Here is a 20385-nt window from a genome sequence, read left to right as displayed (position 1 = left end):
AGGCCTAATATTGCTCATGTGACACATCGCCGACATTCTCTCAGTTCTGTACATATTATTTGTATTGCACTTCGGTTTTTTGCAAACGGGAGCTTTCTGTATAATATTGGTGACGCTGAGCACGTTTCCAAGGCTACCGTCTGTCGGGCAGTCAGGAATGTTACAGTTGCACTGAAACGTCTCCTGTACTCGTTTGTGGTTTTCCCCGGTCATAGACCCACAAGATTTATCAAAGAGGGATGCCACAAAATTGCAGGTATCAGGATGAACAAAACTTAATTCATGATGTGGTGATACTTGAACTACTACTTAAATTTTACATTTATTTTCACGGTTCCCAGGCGTGATTGGCTGTATAGATGGCAATCACATTCCAATCATTGCTCCTTCAGTAAATGAAGGAGACTATGTGAACAGGAAGTCTTTCCACAGCATTAATGTGCAGGTACATAGTTCCCTGTAGCATTTCAAACTAACAAATTATTTCATTATAGTAATGGATGCTAATTTGTGTTCTCTGCACTGTGAAGATCATATGTGATGCTGCCAACATTATCACAAATGTGGAAGCCAACTGCTCAGCCTCTGTGAGTGGTGGTGGTGGAGGACCCCCACCTGTTTTTCGGGCCTCCGCTTTTTTTCTGTTGGCTATAACGGGTCACATTTGAGCATACAGAGTAAGCAAATATGTACTTGTAATGTGCTCAGATAATTTCAATAAGTGCTTACAGAGGGGAAATTAATGTAGCCTCTAACTGCAATTGATTTACATCGGACAAACAGACCAAGCACTATGGCTCATAATACAATTACACCTTACCTGTTTGGACTATATTTTTATATTTCATTTTTACTTGCTGCCAGGAACGTTTGGGGCCTGTTGGGTTGCACCTGCGCTCAAATCACATCACAAAATCAAATGTATGAAATAAAAAATAAAATAAAATATAATAAAATAACGTGTTAAATGGGTGGAAATCCCTAGATCAATGTTTAAATTAACACTCATGCATTGACTCTGTCGGCCATGTTTTGCCATGCATGCTCCCTTTCTTTTGCAGCTGAGGCTGTGTTACTTTTTTTCCGCAAAATTTGCATGTTATCGCCCACCCCCGTGACATCACGCTCCAAAGCCCTATACTGCCATCAGAATTTCGGCCTCAAGCGCTGTAAAATACATTGACCACGCCTTCTTTCCCTCCGTCTCCATGGTGACTCGCTTAATCTGTGCTCCACTAATCAGGGCTTTATGTATCCTCGTGCGCGCGCTTAACTTGGGGTTAAAGCAACTCCGCGTTGATTGAACTAATTGTTATCAGCCTTTCTGAAACCGAATATTCCGAGTTGGACAGTTCGGGGTTACTCGACCCTGAGTATCGTTTTTCACTCTGAGTTTTCTAAACCGGCTTCCTGAAATAGGGCCCTGGTCCAAACCAAAGAATTGCGGTAGTCCAGTCTGCACGTAATGAAGAGACGAATAACATGTTCAAAGACATTGGCTGGAAGGTGTGGCTTAACCTTGGCCAGCTGTCTTCGATGAATAATGCTGGATTGGACTGCTGCACTCACCTGACTACACAGTTTGAAGGAACCATCGACGTGCACACCAAGGTTTCTAACATTTGTCTTACAGTAGCAGGATAATGGGCCCGGAGCACTGTCACTGTGATTATTAACGAAGTTACCAAAAATGACAACTTCTGTTTTGTTTTCATTTAATTTTAAAACATTTAAAGACATCCAGGCAGCGTAATAATAGCTGAAGTTGGTCTGTCCCTGCTTTTAAAGGCAGATAGATCTGCAAAACAGTGCAATGAAAGGTTGTAGCGTGAGAAAAGCACCTGTGATCTCTGATGAAGGGCTGGGGTTAGCAGAAGCAGCAGGACCGAGTCTTGGAATCAAACTACCAACCAAGATTACAACAAGACTGTGTGAGGTGCGCAGGACTTCAGGTTCAAACTTCAGGCCTAACGCGGCTGTGCCGCACGCAGGTGTGCCTCAGTTTCACAGCAGCCAATCAGGAGCAGGTGGTAAAACAAAGCCCTCCAAAATAAAAGTTTCTAAACACTGGACCGGAGTTCAACTCACGCTCTCACATACTGTTACTATGACAACAGCAGTCCATTACTCATGGCCCCGGCCTCCACATCCTCTGGCTTCCTGACATTCTTCATACACTTCCTCCAGGAAACAGGAAGCATCTGAGTCACCATAACAACAATCAACCCCCAGTGTGTGTGTGTGTGTGTGTGTGCGCGCGCGCTGATCTAAATATCTGAAATAGAGTGGAACTGTTCGTCTCTGCTGACGAGCCGTTTCTGGGCTTGTGATGAGAAGCCGAGTAAAACAACATTGACACAGACTTCCCATGATGCACTTGATTACTGAAGGGGACGACAGATGTGTTGATTGGTTGCACCGACTGAACTAAATGATCCGTTTGTGTCTTTTTAAACAGAAACAAACTAGGTTTAGGGCTGAAATCAGAGCTCCTGTTCACAGGCGTGATTAATCAGATCATCAGTCACATGACCTCCCCCTGGGTCAGGGGTGGGGGCAGTTTCCTGTCTGAACTTTGCTGTTCTTCAGGAAACAGGAAAAGCAGTTTGTAAACACAAAGTGGCTGCTTGCTGTCCTGCAGAAACCCCGGTACATGTGGCCAAAAGTATGTGGACAGCTCACTGTTTCCATCATTGCAGCAGCAATAGGTTGGCCTTCGGGTGTCCACAAACTTATGCCTATAATGATGCACAGGGATGCTTTCCTGTACCAGAAACAGCTAAACATCGTAATTATGATTCACTTTAGACCTTGTGTACTTTGCTGTTAACCTCTCTCCAGAGATCTGGAGTTATCCCAGCAGATGTCCCAATAATTTGGGCCACATCCTGATTAAAAAGAGACAGCAAGTTTCTTGAAGACGTTTCATCTGAGAAGCTTCTTCAGTTCTGAGAGCAACTGGTGGACAGTCCCAGATTTAAGCCCTATGGGAGTTGCTCTTAGAACTGAAAAAGCTTCTCAGATGAAACGTCTTCAAAGACACTTAAAGAAATCTAAAAGAAAGATGCTTTTTTTCAGAGCTCCTTAGATTACGATGACCTGGATGACCGAGAACCTTCACAGACACTAAAATATGTGGACAGCTGTGATACTATAGGATCATAGATGCTGGTGTCCACATACCTTTGGGACGTTTTGGGAAGTGGAAGACTGAAATTTTTGTTTTTGTAAAACATTTTAAAAAAAACTTATTGATGAACATGTAAAAGTCCAGCATCATCAGGTAACAAAGTTTAATAAAGTTCTGTTTAATTCAAAGATTACTCAAAAACAGGAAATCAGCAGATTGAGCCAAACCATCAGTTTTTCAAAGTAAACTTAACTTCCATGTCATTCAGCAGTGAAATTACCTTTTTCTTTAAACATTTACAGTGAAGTGAAATGAAGATTAAGTATATTCTGTCCTTAAATAAAGAAGAATATTTAAACAGGTGAATTTAAATGAGCAGTAAAATGAATTTAAAAGTATTTAAACTATTTGTTCTGCTACTAGGCAGAACGAGTGAATTTTATTGGGTCATTTAGATAAAACTGATCAGATGTTAACTCAGTTCTTAATTTATTGATCTTTTCTAAATTAACCAATAATGAATTCAAGAACATCTACCTGTGAACAGTTTGTGACAGAGGTCAGGGGTTATTTTGAGCCTAAGTCCACAGACAGGTAAAAGCCTTCAAAATGTCCAATAATTGAAAAACAATCAACAATTTTGTAACTAAACACAGCCAATCACAGCTCTGTTCCCTCGTATCACTGGCTTCTCATTGGTCAATTAGGCTGTTTAGGCCAATGAGAAGGAATCTTTCCTGTTTTTGCTTTTCATCTCCATCTTCTCCGCCTTCTTTATGGCCCGTTTCTTTGACCGCCTGTTCAGGCAGCATTTCACCGTCACCGCGATGACCACCAGCAGAAAGACCAGCACCCCCGTGGCTATCAGCACAGGGAGCAGGATGGTCGACCACAACACAGAGTCTTCCTCTTTCTGTGTGGCATTGGCACACTCTATTTTGATGGCAGTGATGTTGGCCAGGGCTCCGTTCTCCAATCGCCACACGGTGGGTTCTCCTGAGCAGACCAGGTCAAAGCTAATGGAGGACCAGCACTGCACCTGGATCTTCATGTTACCCGAGAGCATTTTGAGTGAGCGAGCCTCGGGGATAGAGGGGCGCTGGCATGAACGCAGCTCTGCGGAATGAGAGTCATTAATAAATCCAGGTTCACGCTTTGGTTTTGATGGTTTTATAGGTGTGTCCTCAGGTGGAGGTGGTTCTGATCCTAGCTTGATGGTGGTGTCCCCATCCTTCACTTTGCAGATAAAAGCGTTTTTGTCCTTATGGCAGTTTAAAGGAATCAGACCCCAGGTCACATTCGACCCATCAAACTGTCCCTTCAGCGCCGCACACCGGTCTGTGGTACAGGTATGTTCTGGGTCCTCCGCCCATTGGCTCACCTCTGACTCCTCGCTGTTGTTCTCTAACCACTTGAATCCCCTCAGTGGCTTGGACCTGTCTATACACTCTGAGCTGGTGATTCTCAGCCCGACCCAGAAGGTGAACTCGTTTTGAAACGGCTCTGATTTGAAGATGAGCTTGAGGATTTCATCCACTTCCTGTTGGGTGGCAATAGTGGTGAGGACACTGCTGCCGGGACACTTCTTAGCGGCATTGTTGAAGCTGAGTTTGTTGTGGTTCAGGGTGTATTGTGAAGACTGGGCAGAGGAAATATTTCTTAGCAGGAAGACAAAGATGCAAAGATGCAAAGTCCAACAGCTGCAGAGCTGAAACGCCATATCCTCTAGCTCCACCCCTCTGGTGATGGTGTCACTATGTCCAGAGATCAGAAAATCAGTTTGTTATTTTTAAATTAACATAGTCATAGACAGGATTTGACCTACTCTAAAGCTAACCTAAGCTGAACTTAACCCAATCTAGACTCTGTCTAAACCTGACCTAAACTCTGTCTGATCCCAGCTTTCACTCGGGCTGAACCTCTAACTGCCGTGCGAATTGATCATTAACAGTGGCTCATTTGCAGCTTTGCTCCTGGTGTGCAGAGATTCTTCCGAATGTTACAGCAGACGACGACTGAAGCAGCTTTTCGTTGACACACATTAAATCAGCGCTTCACAGTTTTTCGGTGAACACTGCCCCCCCCCCACTGGTGAATATCTGAGTTACATTTGACCGAAGGGGTAATTACAAAAAGTACCTTTAGAGCAGTTTGTCCTGAGAGACGCTGAAAGACCTGAATCTGCAGAAAAACTCTTTTTACAGCTGATCCTGGCAGAGTAACTTTTGTCGTCTTTGTTAAATGTCCTGAGCAGATTTTTAAACAAATAAAAGTTCTCAGCTTCAGCATTGGATTTTCTTCTGTTTTTATTCTATTCAAATCAATAATCAATAATCACGTCTGTTTATTTTACACTTTCTAACTTGTCCTCCTCACCAGTCCAGTCGGTTTCTCCTCCTTCCTCCTCCCTCCTGCTCCTCTTCTCTCTGTTCTTTCCTCCTTTTTCTCGCTCTTTCCAGTTTCTCCTCTTCTTGTTTGTCACTCCCGCTTTCTGTCCTCCTTTATCTCTGGTTCTCCTTCAGTCACACTGCCAGCCTCACCCTCGACCACACAGTGCCTCCCCCTCCTCCTCCTCCTCCAGGACAGGATGTGTGTTGTGTCTTGATACGGCGAGCTGGTTTCCTCCAGAGAAATTCTGCAGCCCAACTTCAGGTTTCAGATCAGAGCACAGATAAGGAACACAAGTGCTATGGACGTCATCGCAGCTCTTTTACTCAAAAGAAACTAAGACCATGGAAAGCAGAACGTACCGAGATCAATGCACAGCAGCGTGAGCGGTGGGAGGAAAAGTCAACACAAATAAAATGTTCATTTTTTTAAATGGACTCTGGTTCAAAGCCATTAAAGGCAGATCATGTTTAGAGTCATTCTCTGTCTTCAATGTAGGAACATGTGAACATTCAGTGGAGGATAGAGAAAAAAGGTCCAGCTTTAAAATTTAAAACATGCGTTTATCTACCAACCTGAATGACTTTTATTTTGAAAATCCCACAAACACGAATCTTCAGCTTGTACAGACGCGCTCCTGCGACACATGCACACGTGTTATGATGCTGATGCTTAGCGATGCTGAGCTCCATTTGGTCTTAGACAAATAAGTAAATTCAGATTATGCAGTCAGGTGCAGACTGTGTCTATGAATCCTCTTCAGAGAGCTCTGCCACTCGTAGTGCTGTAATAAGCTTATTTTATATCATTAATCAAGTCAAGTTGGCTTTATTGTCACTTCAACCATATACAGTTAGTACACAGTGAAGCGAAACAACGTTCCTCCAGGACCAAGGTGCTACATGCAACATAAATTTACAACATAAATTAACAGAAAACACTAAACTAGCTAACTAAGAGGCCTAGTTAGCTGGCTAGCAGAGACAAGACAGACTGACCTAACATAAATTACAACATAAATTAACAAAAACTAACTATCTAAGGAAGACTTTTTTATTTTCTTTTTTATTTATTTATTTTTTGTTAACAGACAGCAGACAACAAAGTGCACGTGCAAATGTGCAAACAAGAGCAGCAAAGTGACAGAATGATAGAAAAACACAACGTAACATAATAATAAGGTTTTGTGATGATGAGTTGAGGTAGTGGAGGAACAGTAAGCATTCCTTAGTGTAGCAGCAGAAATTAGGAAGTAAAGAAGTTAGTGCAAAAAGTCCAGTAATAATATTGTGCAACAGAACATTTACAGGTTGGTGTGTACGATAGATTGGTGGTGTAGGTCAGTGTGTTTGCGCTTGTGTTGATTAGTCAGTCCAGTCTCAATGTTTTGGGGTAGTTGAGTTAAGGTGTGTGTGTGTGTGTGTGTGTTTATCAGTCCAGTCCCTTTTTGCTGAGGAGACGGATGGCTTGTGGAAAAAAGCTGTTGCACAGTCTGGATGTGTGTGCCCGAATGCTTCGGTACCTTTTTCCAGATGGCAGGAGTGTGAAGAGTGTGTGAGAGGGGTGTGTCCGATCAGCCACAATGCTGGTGGGTTTGCGAATGCAGCGTGTGGTATAGATGTCCTCAATTGAGGGGAGAGAGACCCCGATGACCTTCTCTGCTGTTCCCACTATCCGCTGTAGGGTTTTGCGGTCCGATATGGCACAGTTCCCAAATCAGACAGTGATGCAGTCGCTCAGGATGCTCTCGATAGTTCCTCTATAGTTTAATAGTTTAATAGTTTAATTATTTATATAGCACATTTAATTACAACAGGAGCGTTGACCAAAGTGCTGTACAAGAATACAACATACATAATAAAACAACTCTATAGAAGGTGGTCAGGATCGGTGGTGGAAGCTGGGCCTTTCTCAGTCTTCTCAGAAAGAAGAGACGCTGTTGGGCTTTCTTGTGCAGGGAGGAAGCCCAACAGCGTCTCTAATGTGACCTCCGTCTCCTCCTCACAGCCAGGTTCATGAGGAGCAGCCCGTGGAGAAAAGGAGGCCAGATGTTTGGAGATGCTTCTCACAAGAAAGCTGCAACTGTAACTTCAGCAGGTCAGCGCTCAGAAACCACACAGGATGAAGCTCCACCAAAAACAAAAATTACTGATGTTTTTGGTGGAGCCTCCATGAGTGACCTGCTGGATGTGAAGGTGAAGACACCTGAGTCCAGTTTACTCAAAGAAGCTGCACGTTTAAATACAGAGGAAATGACTCCTGCGCACCTGTTCGATGGTCCAGCGTCGGATCACCAGACTGAGTCTGAAGCAGATTCGCCTCTTTAGTGTATCATCGACGTGCCGGCCTGAGAACCTGCGCGCACACACACACTGGACTGATGCCATCTAGTGGACAACAACAGTGTTGTTAAAGTGCTCTAAAATAAAATACTGCTCCAATGGAAACAGAAATGAAGAAACGGTGAGGTCATGTGACTGATGTGATTGGGTGGAAAGTGCAGCTGTGCAATGCAAGCTTTGATGACTGCGCATTAATCATTCGATTTTCTGTGTATGTCTAAAATATCTAATAATCCCATTAAAAATGATCGATCTGGATGGATTGCACAGTCACACCTGGGGGGCTGATGCATGCTCAGGTACACGCTTCATCAGCGTTAACAGCACAGGAAAGTGGTCATGGCTGCTTCCCCGCAGGTTTTACATGTACTGTTTCACACGGCCACCAGAGGGCTCCCTCAGCCTTCAAACAGGTGTTAGCACACGGAGGCTGACGTGGGGGGGGGGGGGGGGGGGCTTGGGACCTGGGTTGGGCCACCTCGACCTCAAACAGTCACAGCATGGATAAAGTCACTGAGCTGCAACATCAGCGTGACCAACAAAATCTCGCTCTGGCTCCTCAACTTCGGCCCTGACACAGACCTGAACACCAGATCAGACGTCCCTGCATTTATTTCTGCTAACACCGGCGTCACCTGCAAAGAATCACCTGAGCCTGATCGCGGTGAAGTCGTTCACCTGTGCTGGGTCGTCTGCAGGACTCTTTGGTGGATTGTGGGTAATGCAGCCTGATGAGGTTAAACTCAGAGAAAGTTTCCTCGTGCACGGATGTTTTCATAGCTGGGTTACAGGTGGAAACTCCACCAGGTGTGCAGGTCCAGGACTCCCAACCCAAATCCACCTGAAATTTCAAACTGAACAGCAGGAACAGGAAGCAGCTGCTGAACAGGAAAAGAAGACAGCAGCGCTGCCGTCAAACATCTGTACATGACTTTTTTTCCATGCATAAATGAATAAATACACAATGCAGTCAGTTATTACCAGCACAGAGTCATTGTCGTGGTAACGCCCTTTTCCCCACCAACGCACCTGGAGTCAGTTCCATGCTTATGTCACTTCCTGTGACTCCCTGTGTGTCCAGGATGACCGCCTGTGCACATCTGCACCCTTACACGTGTGAAGTTCCTTTGTGCCTTTATTCTCCTGCGTGTGATTCTTCGTGCACTGGCCTGATCTTGTGGTCTGCAGAGGGCGCCGCACAGACCAGCTGCTATCATAGGTCAAAGGTAACGTGAACAGAAACCTGATGATACCTGCAGCGTGTCAGACTCCAGCTTCTGATTGGCTGTTTTGATTCTGCTCAATCAGAGGAGCGCCAGGAAGATAATTCCACAACACTAAATCTGCTGACAGGAGAGAGAACACCTGTGTGAGAGAGAGTTCAGGTGAGCGTGGAGGTCAGAGGTCACATGGTGTTCATGTGAGCACAACACTGTCTGTTTGACCTGCAGATGAACTCACTTGACATCCTCGGCCATGACTCACAGCCGAGAGATATTTCCCCCACACAGAGAGAAGGAGTTCACAGGAAACCACGGCAACAACAGGGCTTTAATAATAGCCTGTGACACACACACACACACACACACAGTAATAAACACACACACACACAGCAACACACACACACACACACAGCAACACAAACACACACACACAGTAACACAAACACACACACACGCACGGTAACACACACACAAACAAACACACAGTAACACACACACGGTAACACACAGACACACACACAAACACATGGTAACACACAGACACACACACACACACACAGACACACACACACACATGGTAACACACACACCCATGGTAACACACACACACACACACACACACACAAACACACACACACACACACAGTAACACAAACACACAGTAACACAAACACACACACACACACACACACACACACACACACACACACACACACGGTAACACACACACAGTAATAAACACACACACACAGTAATAAACACACACACACAGCAACACAAACACACACACACACACACACACAGTAATAAACACAAACACACACACACAGTAACACAAACACACACACACAGTAACACAAACACACACACACAGTAACACAAACACACACAGTAACACACACACACACACAGTAACACAAACACACACACACACACACACAGTAACACAAACACACACAGTAACACACACACACACACACACACACACACACAGTAACACAAACACACACACACACACACACACACACACAGTAACACAAACACACACAGTAATAAACACACACACACACAGTAACACACACACACACACACAGTAACACAAACACACACACACAGTAATAAACACAAACACACACACACACACACACACACACACAGTAACACAAACACACACACACACACACAGTAATAAACACAAACACACACACACAGTAATAAACACAAACACACACACACAGTAATAAACACAAACACACACACACACACACACACACACAGTAACACAAACACACACAGTAACACACACACACACACACAGTAACACAAACACATACACACAGTAACACACACACAGTAATAAACATACACACACACACAAACAGTAACACACAAACACAGCAACACACGCACACACACACAGCAACACACACACACACACACACACACACTCAGCAACACAAACACACACACACACACACACACACACACACACGCACACAGTAACAAACACACACGCACACAGTAACACAAACATAGTAACACAAACACACAGTAACACACACACAGCAACACAAACACACACGCACACAGTAACACAAACACACACGCACACACAGTAACACAAACACACACACAGACACACAGTAATAAACACACACGCACAGTAATAAACACACACGCACACAGTAACACAAACACACGCGCACACACAATAACACACTCACACAAACACACACACACACACACACAAACACACACACACACACACAGCAACACACACACACACACAGTAACACACAGTAACACAAACACACACACACACACAAACACACACACACAGCAACACACACACACAGTAACACACACACACACACACACACACACACACAGTAACACAAACACACACGCACACACAGTAACACACACACGCACACACAGTAACACACACACACACACACACACACACACACTCACACAGTAACACTCACACAGTAACACAAACACACACGCACACACAGTAACACACACACACACACACACGCACACACACACACACACAGTAAGACACACACAGTAATAAACACACACACACATACACACAGTAACACACAGACTTACTGTTAATGTGTGTGGTCTACAGCAGCCTTCTGATTGGTGGATGTTTGGTGTTAGCCTGATATGAAGATGAAGCTGGAGACCCTCGTCCTCCTCAGTGGGTCCCACAAAGCGGTGAGGTCCGGGTCTTTGGCTCCGCCGCTCCTGGAGCCGCTGTGTCTGTGCGTAGGCGTGCAGGTGACAGGTGAGTCAGTGAGGAGCTTTTAGTGAGATTTACAGCCTCGTGAGTCACAACGAAGCCTCCTCGGCGCCGGCCTCCACGCTGTCATCGGCGCCATGTGAAACACAAGGCAGGAGTGAATAAAAAACTGGAAACAGGAGCGAAAGGTGCAGCGTGACATCAGAGGCTGAAAATTCTCTGCATGAAATATTCATACCTCATGTCACACAGGTGTGTTCACAGTTCACACAGCCACGCCGGCAGGTAGGAGGAGGAGCAGGTACTGCGTGAGTCACATGACCCAGTCTGCTACTGCATGAACTTGCTCTGACCCTGAGGGACGCACACACGAAGATGATCTGGTCTCTAAATGCAGGTAAAAGGAGACCCGCTCTCACCTGTCCTGATTATCACACCTGAAGTCAGGTTTACCTGCAGACTGTGACCCCTGACCCCTGCAGTGGGGTAACATCTGGGTGCAGTTTCTATCAGAAGTTAAAGGCGTGCTTTCACCTCTGGAACGTTTCATCTGTGCTTAGTGGCTCTGAAAGCATCACAAAATCTGGCTCTTCCATACAAACAGGTGCTGCACAGGTCTGAGGGTCTTACCTGGACTTCCATCCTCACCTTAGCTGCACCTCAGTGAGGAGGTGTCCTCCCGGGCCTCCCCCTCTGTGTCTCTGCTCAGTGTTTGGTGTAAGTGTCCTTAAATCCAGCAGCTCGTCCTCTTAATCCAGTCCGATAATCTGCCGCTGCGCTTGCTCATTAAAGCTCCATACCGGACCGTCAGCTGGAGCAGAGGCTGATCTGGGACCAGCCAGTATAATAATAATAATAATAATAATAATCACCCTGAATATGTTTCTTTGTGGCTGTCGGGTCTCTTTTGTATGGAGGAGGAGTCCTTTTTAGGGCTTTGCTGTGGGTCTGCCTCTGTGCGTGTGCAGGTCTCATTCACTGACCTGAGTGCAGTCAGACCATCAGCGCTGAAACATCTGGAGCTTCATGAAGCCACAAACCAGCTGTTTAACGCTGATGTGTTTCCTGCATTTCAAACACGTTAAAGATGATTTGTGCTTATTAAACTTTAAACAGCAAGCCTGCCTTCAAGAAACCCAATCAGCTCCTATGGTTTTTCACATTAAAAGCTCGTGCTTATTTTTTAGGGTTTGACTATAATTGAAACTCTTATTGTGAAGGACGATGCCTCTTTTATTTAAACACAATGTGAACTCTTTAACGAGGTGTTCAATGTGAGACTAAAAACTGTTTTTAAAGGGACGTTTGTACAGAAGTGTGAAAGCTTGAGACGGCATTACGTAAAACTCGAACTGTGTTTTGAGGATAATGAGAAATAATGAATCTTTCACCTTAATCCGCGTGTGCAGGATTATTTCATGACGTTTTGAAATAATCCTGCACACGTGATTTAATATCAGTCTTCAGCAGAAATGGAGCGAAAAATCCTTTTTAGACGGACCTTTGTATGCGCGGCGGCGGCACGTGCACTTTTATGTTTGTCTATTGAAATATTTTTAAAATGTTAAAAAAATATAAGATTTAGTTTTTATTATATGGGGAGTTTAAATAAAAACAAAAATCAAACATTTTCAAAAGTTTATAAAGAAACGGGCCCGGCTCCGGTTCGGTGAAGTCGCAGGTGGAGGCTGAGTGGAGGAATGACTGGAGGAGGAGGGGGGGAGCAGCGGAGGGCCGGACCTGCACGGGGAGGAGGAGGAGGCTCACATCAGTCCGCAGGTCACCATCACCTCCTCCTCCTCCTCACTAACTCTCGGCTCGGCACGGCACGCTTCCACCTGGAGCAGCGCGCAGACACTCAGACGGGAACAGGACCGGGAGGCCAGGAGACCCGGAGCGGGACCTGCAGGATCCGCGATCCGGCCGCGGGCTCCCGACATGCTGGGCACGGTGAAGATGGAAGGCCACGAAGCTCCGGACTGGAGCGGATACTACAACGAGGAGGTCGGTCACCGCCGCGCCCACGGCGTTAGACCCGGGCCAAGAGCCGGGATAAGAGCCCGGCCGGATTAAAGCGTTTAACGGGAAAACTGCGCGAAAGTTCTCCGGTTAAAGTTCGGGTTCCGGTTTGGTTTTAAAACTGTGTTTTTTTATTTATCTTTTATTTATCAGAAAATCCAAAGCACGTAAAAATGAACTTTATCAGAGAGAAAGCGAGAGATTTAAAAAAATCTGTTTAATCAGCTTTAAATCTTTCTTCAAACACGAGCAGCAAAATCAGAGCGTTTGGTTCCGGATAATATATCTTATATTAACTCTATAATATTTAATATTAAATAAATACACTTAATATAACAGAAAAAAATCTGCGGCGATTTTATTCAAATTAAAATAACAAAGATTTAAAAAAAAAAGTTTCAGAGTTTCAGAGAAAATCAGAACAAAGAAGCTGAGACTCTAAAATCGGGTCTTTTTCAAACTGACTCTGGCGCAGACACGAATCCGCTCCTTCGCTGCGGGTATTGATCACTGATTATCGGAAATAATAATAATAATAATAATAAGAAGAAGAAGAAGAGCCGCTATTACCGGATAAACCCGAGTTAATTTTCCAAGGATTGTAACAGAAACTATTTGTTAATCTCTCTGATGTGAAAACTTTTATTTAATCATTGATTCATTTCATACGTTTCATTTTTAATTATCTCAGTTCTGTTTCACCGCAGAAAGTCACAATTATATTAAAGAAATATAAACAATAATAATCACAGACAGCAGTAACGTTTTTTATGTTTCAGTGAAATCTAAACAAACTGCGTTTATTTCACCTTCACGACGTGAAAGTTTAAATAAACTCTGATTTATTTTAACTTTATTTAATCGTTACTCCGTCAAGAAAAACAATCAAAATAAACCAGAACAAAAAAAAACATGAATATTTTAAATTAGATTCTGAATGAGGATGAAAATCTTCCGATAATAAACTGATAATCAATCATTTTATTTAATGGGAAAAACGAAGCTGTGGTTTTATTTTTTATTTTTATTTATTTATTTTAAACCCGTTTAATAAAAAAAATCTGAAAATGAAAATCAAACTGAAGTTGGAACAAAGAGTAGGAGGCCGCTGCTGACCGAGCCTCAGTGAGAAACAATAAAGTTTAATAATCTCAAAATAAACTGCAAATTAAAATTTTTTTATTTAATTTAATTTGTTCTGTTCAGCTAATTAAAACTTTTAAAATGTGAATGTGGAGGAGAAACTCGGACCCTACATACTAGTAAAGTATTATCATTGTTATCAATAATAGGACGCTTTAAGAATGAAAATCAGATCCTGTCACTTCAAACTGTTCATCAAATACACAGAAAACGTTATTTAAATGTTTTTTAAACCAGGTTCCCAGGCATGTATCATTAATGGACTGCTCTTTATTTCTTACCGAGCGCTCACACACATACACTTCAGGATTGGAGGAGCTGGGCATCGCGCCGCTGACTTTTCCTTTGATCGGCGACCCGGTCTTCCTCCTCCTCCGGTCCTGGGCTAAGATCTCTGGACCAGGCTTAACCATCCTCTGCAGACCTGACTGTCCACATGATTCTGGAATAAAATCTGAGGAGACTTAATCAAGTTTCACATTTTTACAGGCAAACAACCAGCAGGGGGCACTGCAAAAGGACAGTCCAACAGAACAAACTGGGTCTTAGACCTGGTTCTGGTTTCAAACTTTTCTGTACTTAGTCCGATTGGTCAGCGTCTTGGTCCTGGTTCTGACTGGTTCTGGTCTCTCTCTGCAGGTGTACTCCCCAATGGCCAGCGCTGGGATGGGTTCTGGTCTGGGGATGGGCTCCATGTCCGGCTACATGTCGAGCACTGGGACCACGTCAGGTTCCTTCAACATGTCCTATAGCAGCACTGGTCTCAGCCCTGCCCCCGTAGGAGCAATGGCGAGCTCTGCTCCGGCGGCCATGACGGGGCTGGGTGGGGGAGTGGCATCGATGGGTGGGGCCTTGAGCCCATCCGGGATGGGTTCGGTGTCGGCCCAGCAGGCCTCGATGGGCCTAAACCCATACGGCCCCATGAGCCCCAGCATGAGTCCCGGCATGGCGTATGGCGGAGGCGGACTAAACCGAGCCCGGGACAACAAAGCGTTCAGACGGAGTTACCCACACGCCAAGCCGCCATACTCCTACATCTCCCTCATCACCATGGCGATCCAGCAGGCGCCCAGTAAGATGCTGACGCTAAGCGAAATCTACCAGTGGATCATGGACCTGTTCCCATACTACCGACAGAACCAGCAGCGTTGGCAGAACTCCATCCGCCACTCGCTGTCCTTCAACGACTGCTTCGTGAAGGTGTCGCGCTCGCCGGACAAACCGGGGAAGGGCTCGTACTGGACCCTGCACCCGGACTCCGGGAACATGTTTGAGAACGGCTGCTACCTACGTCGCCAGAAGAGGTTCAAGTGCGAGAAGAAGATGTCGACCAAGTCAGACGGCAGGAAAGAGCAGGTGGGCAGCAGCGGAGGCGGGGCTGCGTCTCCCGCAGGGGATGCTCTCAAAACTCCGGGACTCCTAGACTCCTCGCTGCCCTCCTCCAGCCAGGCTGCTTCGCCCCCCGGGCTGGACCTGCGGGGAGGCGTGGGCGGGCCATCCGACCTGAAGGTGTCCAGTGCCCAGCTCCTTTCCTCGCTGTCACTGCCCCCCCACTCCATGGCTCACGAGTCGCAGCTCCATATCAAAGGAGACCCGCACTACTCCTTCAACCACCCGTTCTCCATCAACAACCTGATGTCGTCCTCGGAGCAGCAGCACAAACTGGACCTGAAGGCCTACGAGGCCCTGCAGTATTCCTCCTACAACACCGGGGTGGGGTCCGGCCTCGGGGGGAGGACCATGGAGCCGCTGGAGGCTTCCTACTACCAAGGGGTCTACCCCAGACCACTCCTCAACACCTCATAGTAGCTGCTGCACCTCCTGCTGGACTCTCTGCATGCAGCTGTCATAGACATCCTGTTGGACTGAGACGGACTTCTGAACTCCTGCACTGTGACCGAACCGGGACGCCAACAGACATGATGAGACTGACCCCAGGTCTGTGAGCTGCTTTTACACACGAGTCACAAATGATCTGAGGTACAAAAACAACAACCGGGTCAGACTTGAACCAGAGTCCAGATTGTGATCCACCTGAAGAACCCTGGAAGGTAAACCGCAGGGTTCTGCTAGGAGGTGGAGCCTGGGAGTCCTGGTTCTGAGTCTGATCCTGCTTTGGTTGGGGACACAGAGAAACCCAGTACTGCAAAACCAGTGTCATCGGACCCGTTCAATACTCAGTTCCCACCGGTGTAACCAGACTCCCTTCAGCAATGTCAGTCTGCATGTAGGCAAAGCCATACCAAACTTCATTCAAGTTTTAAGTAATTTAATGTTAGTTTTCATGTAGGCAAATCCAAGACAAGCTCTGTATGTAAGCATGAATATCCGCAGTTAGTGTGGGTACTGCGGCTAGTTTAACATTAGTCTGCATGTAGCATGAGTTGTGACCAAACTCCATTCAAATATCAGTGAATTTAACACACAGACGTGTGGTTTGAATCAGTGGCTGTTGCAGATAAAGCTGCATTAGCTAACTTATAAAACACCAAACAGTTCTGTAAGTTTAAAGTGTGAAGACCTTTAGGTTTCTCTGATCCATGTCAGAGACTCGGTTCTTTAAGGACTCGGTCAGAACTCTCTGCTGTCTCTGAGATCCTGTCCAGCAGCACACATTAACATTGACCTTTCACCCTCAAGTGTGACCGAGCATGGCTCTTTCGGCTCAGGCATCTGTGAAACTGTTGGTGTCCCTCAGAGGGCCACGAGCCGCAGGTTGAGCCACAGTGGTTTGGAGTCCTGCTTAGAGCAAGGTCAAAGGTCACACTGCAGATATTTACAAACACATTGATGATCAGGACTCGTCTTTCTGATCAGGATTTATTTCTCCCACGACCTTGTCTCCTCCTCTGCTGACCTCTGGCAGGGTCGCGCGGCCTAGCCTGAGAACCTGCCGCTCAGATGAAAGGCTTTTCATTTAAAGGATCATTTCACCCCAAAAACAGTCCCGCTCTGCCATTCTCACCACACGTTCCTCGCCGCCGTTTGGGCTGGAGGAAGCACTCAGTCAGGAAAAGTGTTCAGAATATTGAAGTTAAAGTACTCTGACGTAGCTGTTACTAACAGAGAAAATTAAAATATTTGTAGTCATTAAAAGTTTATAAAGATAAATAAATGTCCTGATACAGCAGCTTCTGTTTTAAAAGAAGCATTCATCTTAACAGGGTCACGGAGCAGGAACAGCACGAGGACATGTCTGATTTTCAAATCGAATGCAAACAAGTTCATTTGACTTCCTGTGAAGCTGAAACTTCGAGATCGCAGAACCAGATTGAGGGTCACACAACATTGACACAACACTCAGCATTCACACAAAACCCACATGACGTTCACTCAGCATTCACACACAGGTGAGGCTTTAGCTGCTTTCAGGGTTTCAGTACTTTTACTCAAGTAACTTCATTCTGAGTACTTTTACTTGACAAACTTCAGACGTTTATATGCTGCTGCAGTTTGTCACTGGAACTTTTTTTTTATTGATCTAACAATTTATAGACGCGCAGCTGAGACGATCGATCAGTGATTTGATGATTTATGTTTTTCACTGAAAAATATTTGCTGCTTTTCTTTTTACGTTTGAGGAACTATTTTAAAAACCAAACAACAGCAGCACTTTAAAACAAGCTCGACAGAAACAAGAAACAAACCCAATGATATATATCAATAATTAGAGAGTATTTTTACTCTGATTACTGTTAGTATTCAGTGTAACTCAAACCGGTTATGATTTTCAGTTATAAAATCAAACGAGTTCGAGCTGAATGAAAAAAATCGAGACAAAAAAGAATCGTTAATGACAGTAAACTTCTTCTCACAGGGTTAAAGCACCTGAGTCACGTGACTGGCAGAAAAGCACCTGATCCATTTTATCCAATCACAAACTAACCACATAAACCTGAATTACATCATAACTCATCATTATTGTTATTTAAAGGTGTGTTTGGGGTGGAATAACCTTTATTAAATTTGAATTCATTGCCAGTTCATCGTCTGTCACTTAGTTTCAAACTGGAGTTAAACTTTCAAAATTAGTTCATTGCAAGAAGCTTCAAAATAGGAGCGTGGAGTGTTGGAGCACTTCCTGCTTCTGAGCATGCTCTGTAGCTCTTTCTTGGCCTGACCTGTGTTTTAGCGCTCCCCCCGACGTGACCGGAGACACGAGGCCGCAGGAAGTCTGCCAACGGTGCCCTCCATGCCAGACTGTGAGGAGAGCAGTTGTAACATCACAGCCTGGGATGAAGGGCGTGGCGTTCTGTCGCTGAGGTGTGCCGGTCACTTCCTGCTCGCGAGTTTAACCACTTGACGGCACCTGCAGCAGAGCATGACTTCACATGACCTCTGACACATAAACAGGAAGCAGAGAGACTCAATAATCAACAACGGATCGAGCGTTGGGTTCATCCTCCAATCAGTCGATCGATGATCTGATCGGTGACTCTGTGTGTAGAAGCAACATCACTTCCTGTCTGTGTATTTAACCCATCACAATTATTAATTATTGATTATTACCATGTGCATGAATGAAGTGGGAGGTCTTCTTCTTCTCCTTCTGTCGCGTCCTCGTCGTGAGTTTGTCCTTCGTTGGTTTTGATGCATGTTTTAACTTATTCTGTCATTTTCAAATAAAAACATGGAACGCTGCAGGCTGAGCGGGTTATTGATTGTTGATCGATTCAGACGTATTTCATTTATCGACCATTTACGTTACTGATTACAAAACAAACAGACCGATGTTGGAATCAGCTGATAACCGATCAATAAATGTCTCTGCTGCCCTGTGAAAACCACGTATCTCGCTCAGAGAACTAATTTATTTATCAGGAGAACAAAATTACTGATCACTTATGACTAATCAATCACATGCAGCAGTCAGCTGATAACAGCAGAATAATCAGAACTGATCGATCAAGTATCAGTAAATTCATTTATCTTCGATAAGCTGAGGACAAAAGAACATTTTCAATAAAAACATTGAGAAGAACGATCTGATTTTTACTGGTTTTAATTTTGTCTCTTTGATTTAATTTAATCGAGAAAATTGTTTCCAATAATCGTCAATTTCAGCAAAAACAAAGAGCACGAGTGACTCGAAAACTCGTCCGTCACTCGCTGTGATCCTTCAAGACTCACTGAAAAAGTACAATCAAATAAATAGATACATAAAATAAACGATTAAAATAAAATGTGTATTTGTTTTATTTTATTTTTTTGTTAGTTCTGGTGGACAGAAAGCTCGTATCTCCAGGCTTCTCTGTGACCGCGTTTTTGTTTGTTTGTTTGTTTGTTTTTAGTGTAAACACCGGAAACAGCTGATTTATTATTTTTTCCGTTTTTATATTTCGTCTCTTTTATTTTGTCCTGTTTTTGTTTCATTTACAGTTTTAATGTTTTTTATTGTTTATTTGTTTGTTGATTTTATCTTCACGTCTTTCTGTCGCCGTGTTTGTGTTTCTTTAATTATTTTTATTTAATTCTCCTTTATTTATTTTTTAATTTTGGTTTTATTCCCGGTTTATTTTCACCGCTTTGTTTTAGTTTCTTTATGTGTTATTATTGTTGTGCCCCCGGTGTTTCGGCTCCGCTCGTCTCGTGTCTCGGGGCTCAGGCCGGCCTCGGTCCGCCTCCCGCGGTCTCGCGGTGCGGATTTCGCGGCTGTTTGCGGGCCGTGAACCTGAACACGAGCCGACAGATTTCACTTTGATCTCAAGCTTTTTCCCCTTTTTGCCGCAAAATGTCTCCAGTGATCCCGGAATTACCCGCCAATTATCCGCAGACATGAACCCGCAGCGGAGACGCGCACAGAGCCCGGACAGTCGAGCTGGGCCGAGAGGAGCCGAAGGCCGCTTCGGAAGGCACAAACAAACAAACGACGAAACAATAAACGTA

The 20385-nt window shown here is 44.7% G+C and overlaps 2 protein-coding genes and 1 long non-coding RNA gene across 4 annotated transcripts; 1 reads left to right on the top strand and 2 right to left on the bottom strand.

The window, feature by feature from the left end:
• Positions 1–3276: 3276 nt before the first annotated feature.
• Positions 3277–5834, bottom strand: clec14a (C-type lectin domain containing 14A). 2 transcript variants are annotated; one of them, XM_012924313.4, is made up of 3 exons: positions 5507–5834; positions 5270–5376; positions 3277–4884 (listed from the first exon to the last, which is right to left on the bottom strand). In XM_012924313.4, the coding sequence occupies exon 3, from the start codon at positions 4848–4850 to the stop codon at positions 3843–3845; it is 1008 nt and encodes a 335-aa protein (XP_012779767.1). In that variant the 5' UTR covers positions 4851–4884; positions 5270–5376; positions 5507–5834; the 3' UTR covers positions 3277–3842. The 2 variants fall into 2 exon arrangements, with proteins under 2 accessions (XP_012779767.1, XP_004569942.1); XM_004569885.5 differs by lacking the exon at positions 5270–5376 and having other exon boundaries at positions 5507–5833.
• A 3061-nt stretch (positions 5835–8895) lies between these two features.
• LOC143414089 (uncharacterized) lies at positions 8896–12428 on the bottom strand. Its single transcript, XR_013094645.1, has 3 exons — positions 11576–12428; positions 11202–11460; positions 8896–9225 (listed from the first exon to the last, which is right to left on the bottom strand). It is a non-coding gene; the product is annotated as an uncharacterized LOC143414089 (long non-coding RNA).
• A 704-nt stretch (positions 12429–13132) lies between these two features.
• On the top strand, positions 13133–19184 carry foxa1 (forkhead box A1). Its single transcript, XM_004569884.3, has 2 exons — positions 13133–13341; positions 15139–19184. Exons 1-2 carry the CDS (start codon positions 13276–13278, stop codon positions 16303–16305), a joined length of 1233 nt encoding a protein of 410 aa, XP_004569941.1. The 5' UTR covers positions 13133–13275; the 3' UTR covers positions 16306–19184.
• Positions 19185–20385: the final 1201 nt, after the last annotated feature.

This window comes from Maylandia zebra, linkage group LG19, assembly GCF_041146795.1.
Source record: "Maylandia zebra isolate NMK-2024a linkage group LG19, Mzebra_GT3a, whole genome shotgun sequence".
NCBI classification, from domain to species: Eukaryota; Metazoa; Chordata; class Actinopteri; order Cichliformes; family Cichlidae; genus Maylandia; species Maylandia zebra.
The sequence above is the reverse complement of the archived record's forward strand: the minus strand, read 5'-3'. Positions and strand labels throughout refer to the sequence as shown.

Coding starts and splice junctions, on each gene's coding strand:
- clec14a (XM_012924313.4), bottom strand. CDS start 4,850: ATGGCGTTTCAGCTCTGCAGCTGTTGGACTTTGCATCTTTGCATCTTT.
- foxa1 (XM_004569884.3), top strand. CDS start 13,276: ATGCTGGGCACGGTGAAGATGGAAGGCCACGAAGCTCCGGACTGGAGC. Junction 13,342..15,138: donor GCGGATACTACAACGAGGAG/GTCGGTCACCGC, acceptor CTCTCTCTGCAG/GTGTACTCCCCAATGGCCAG.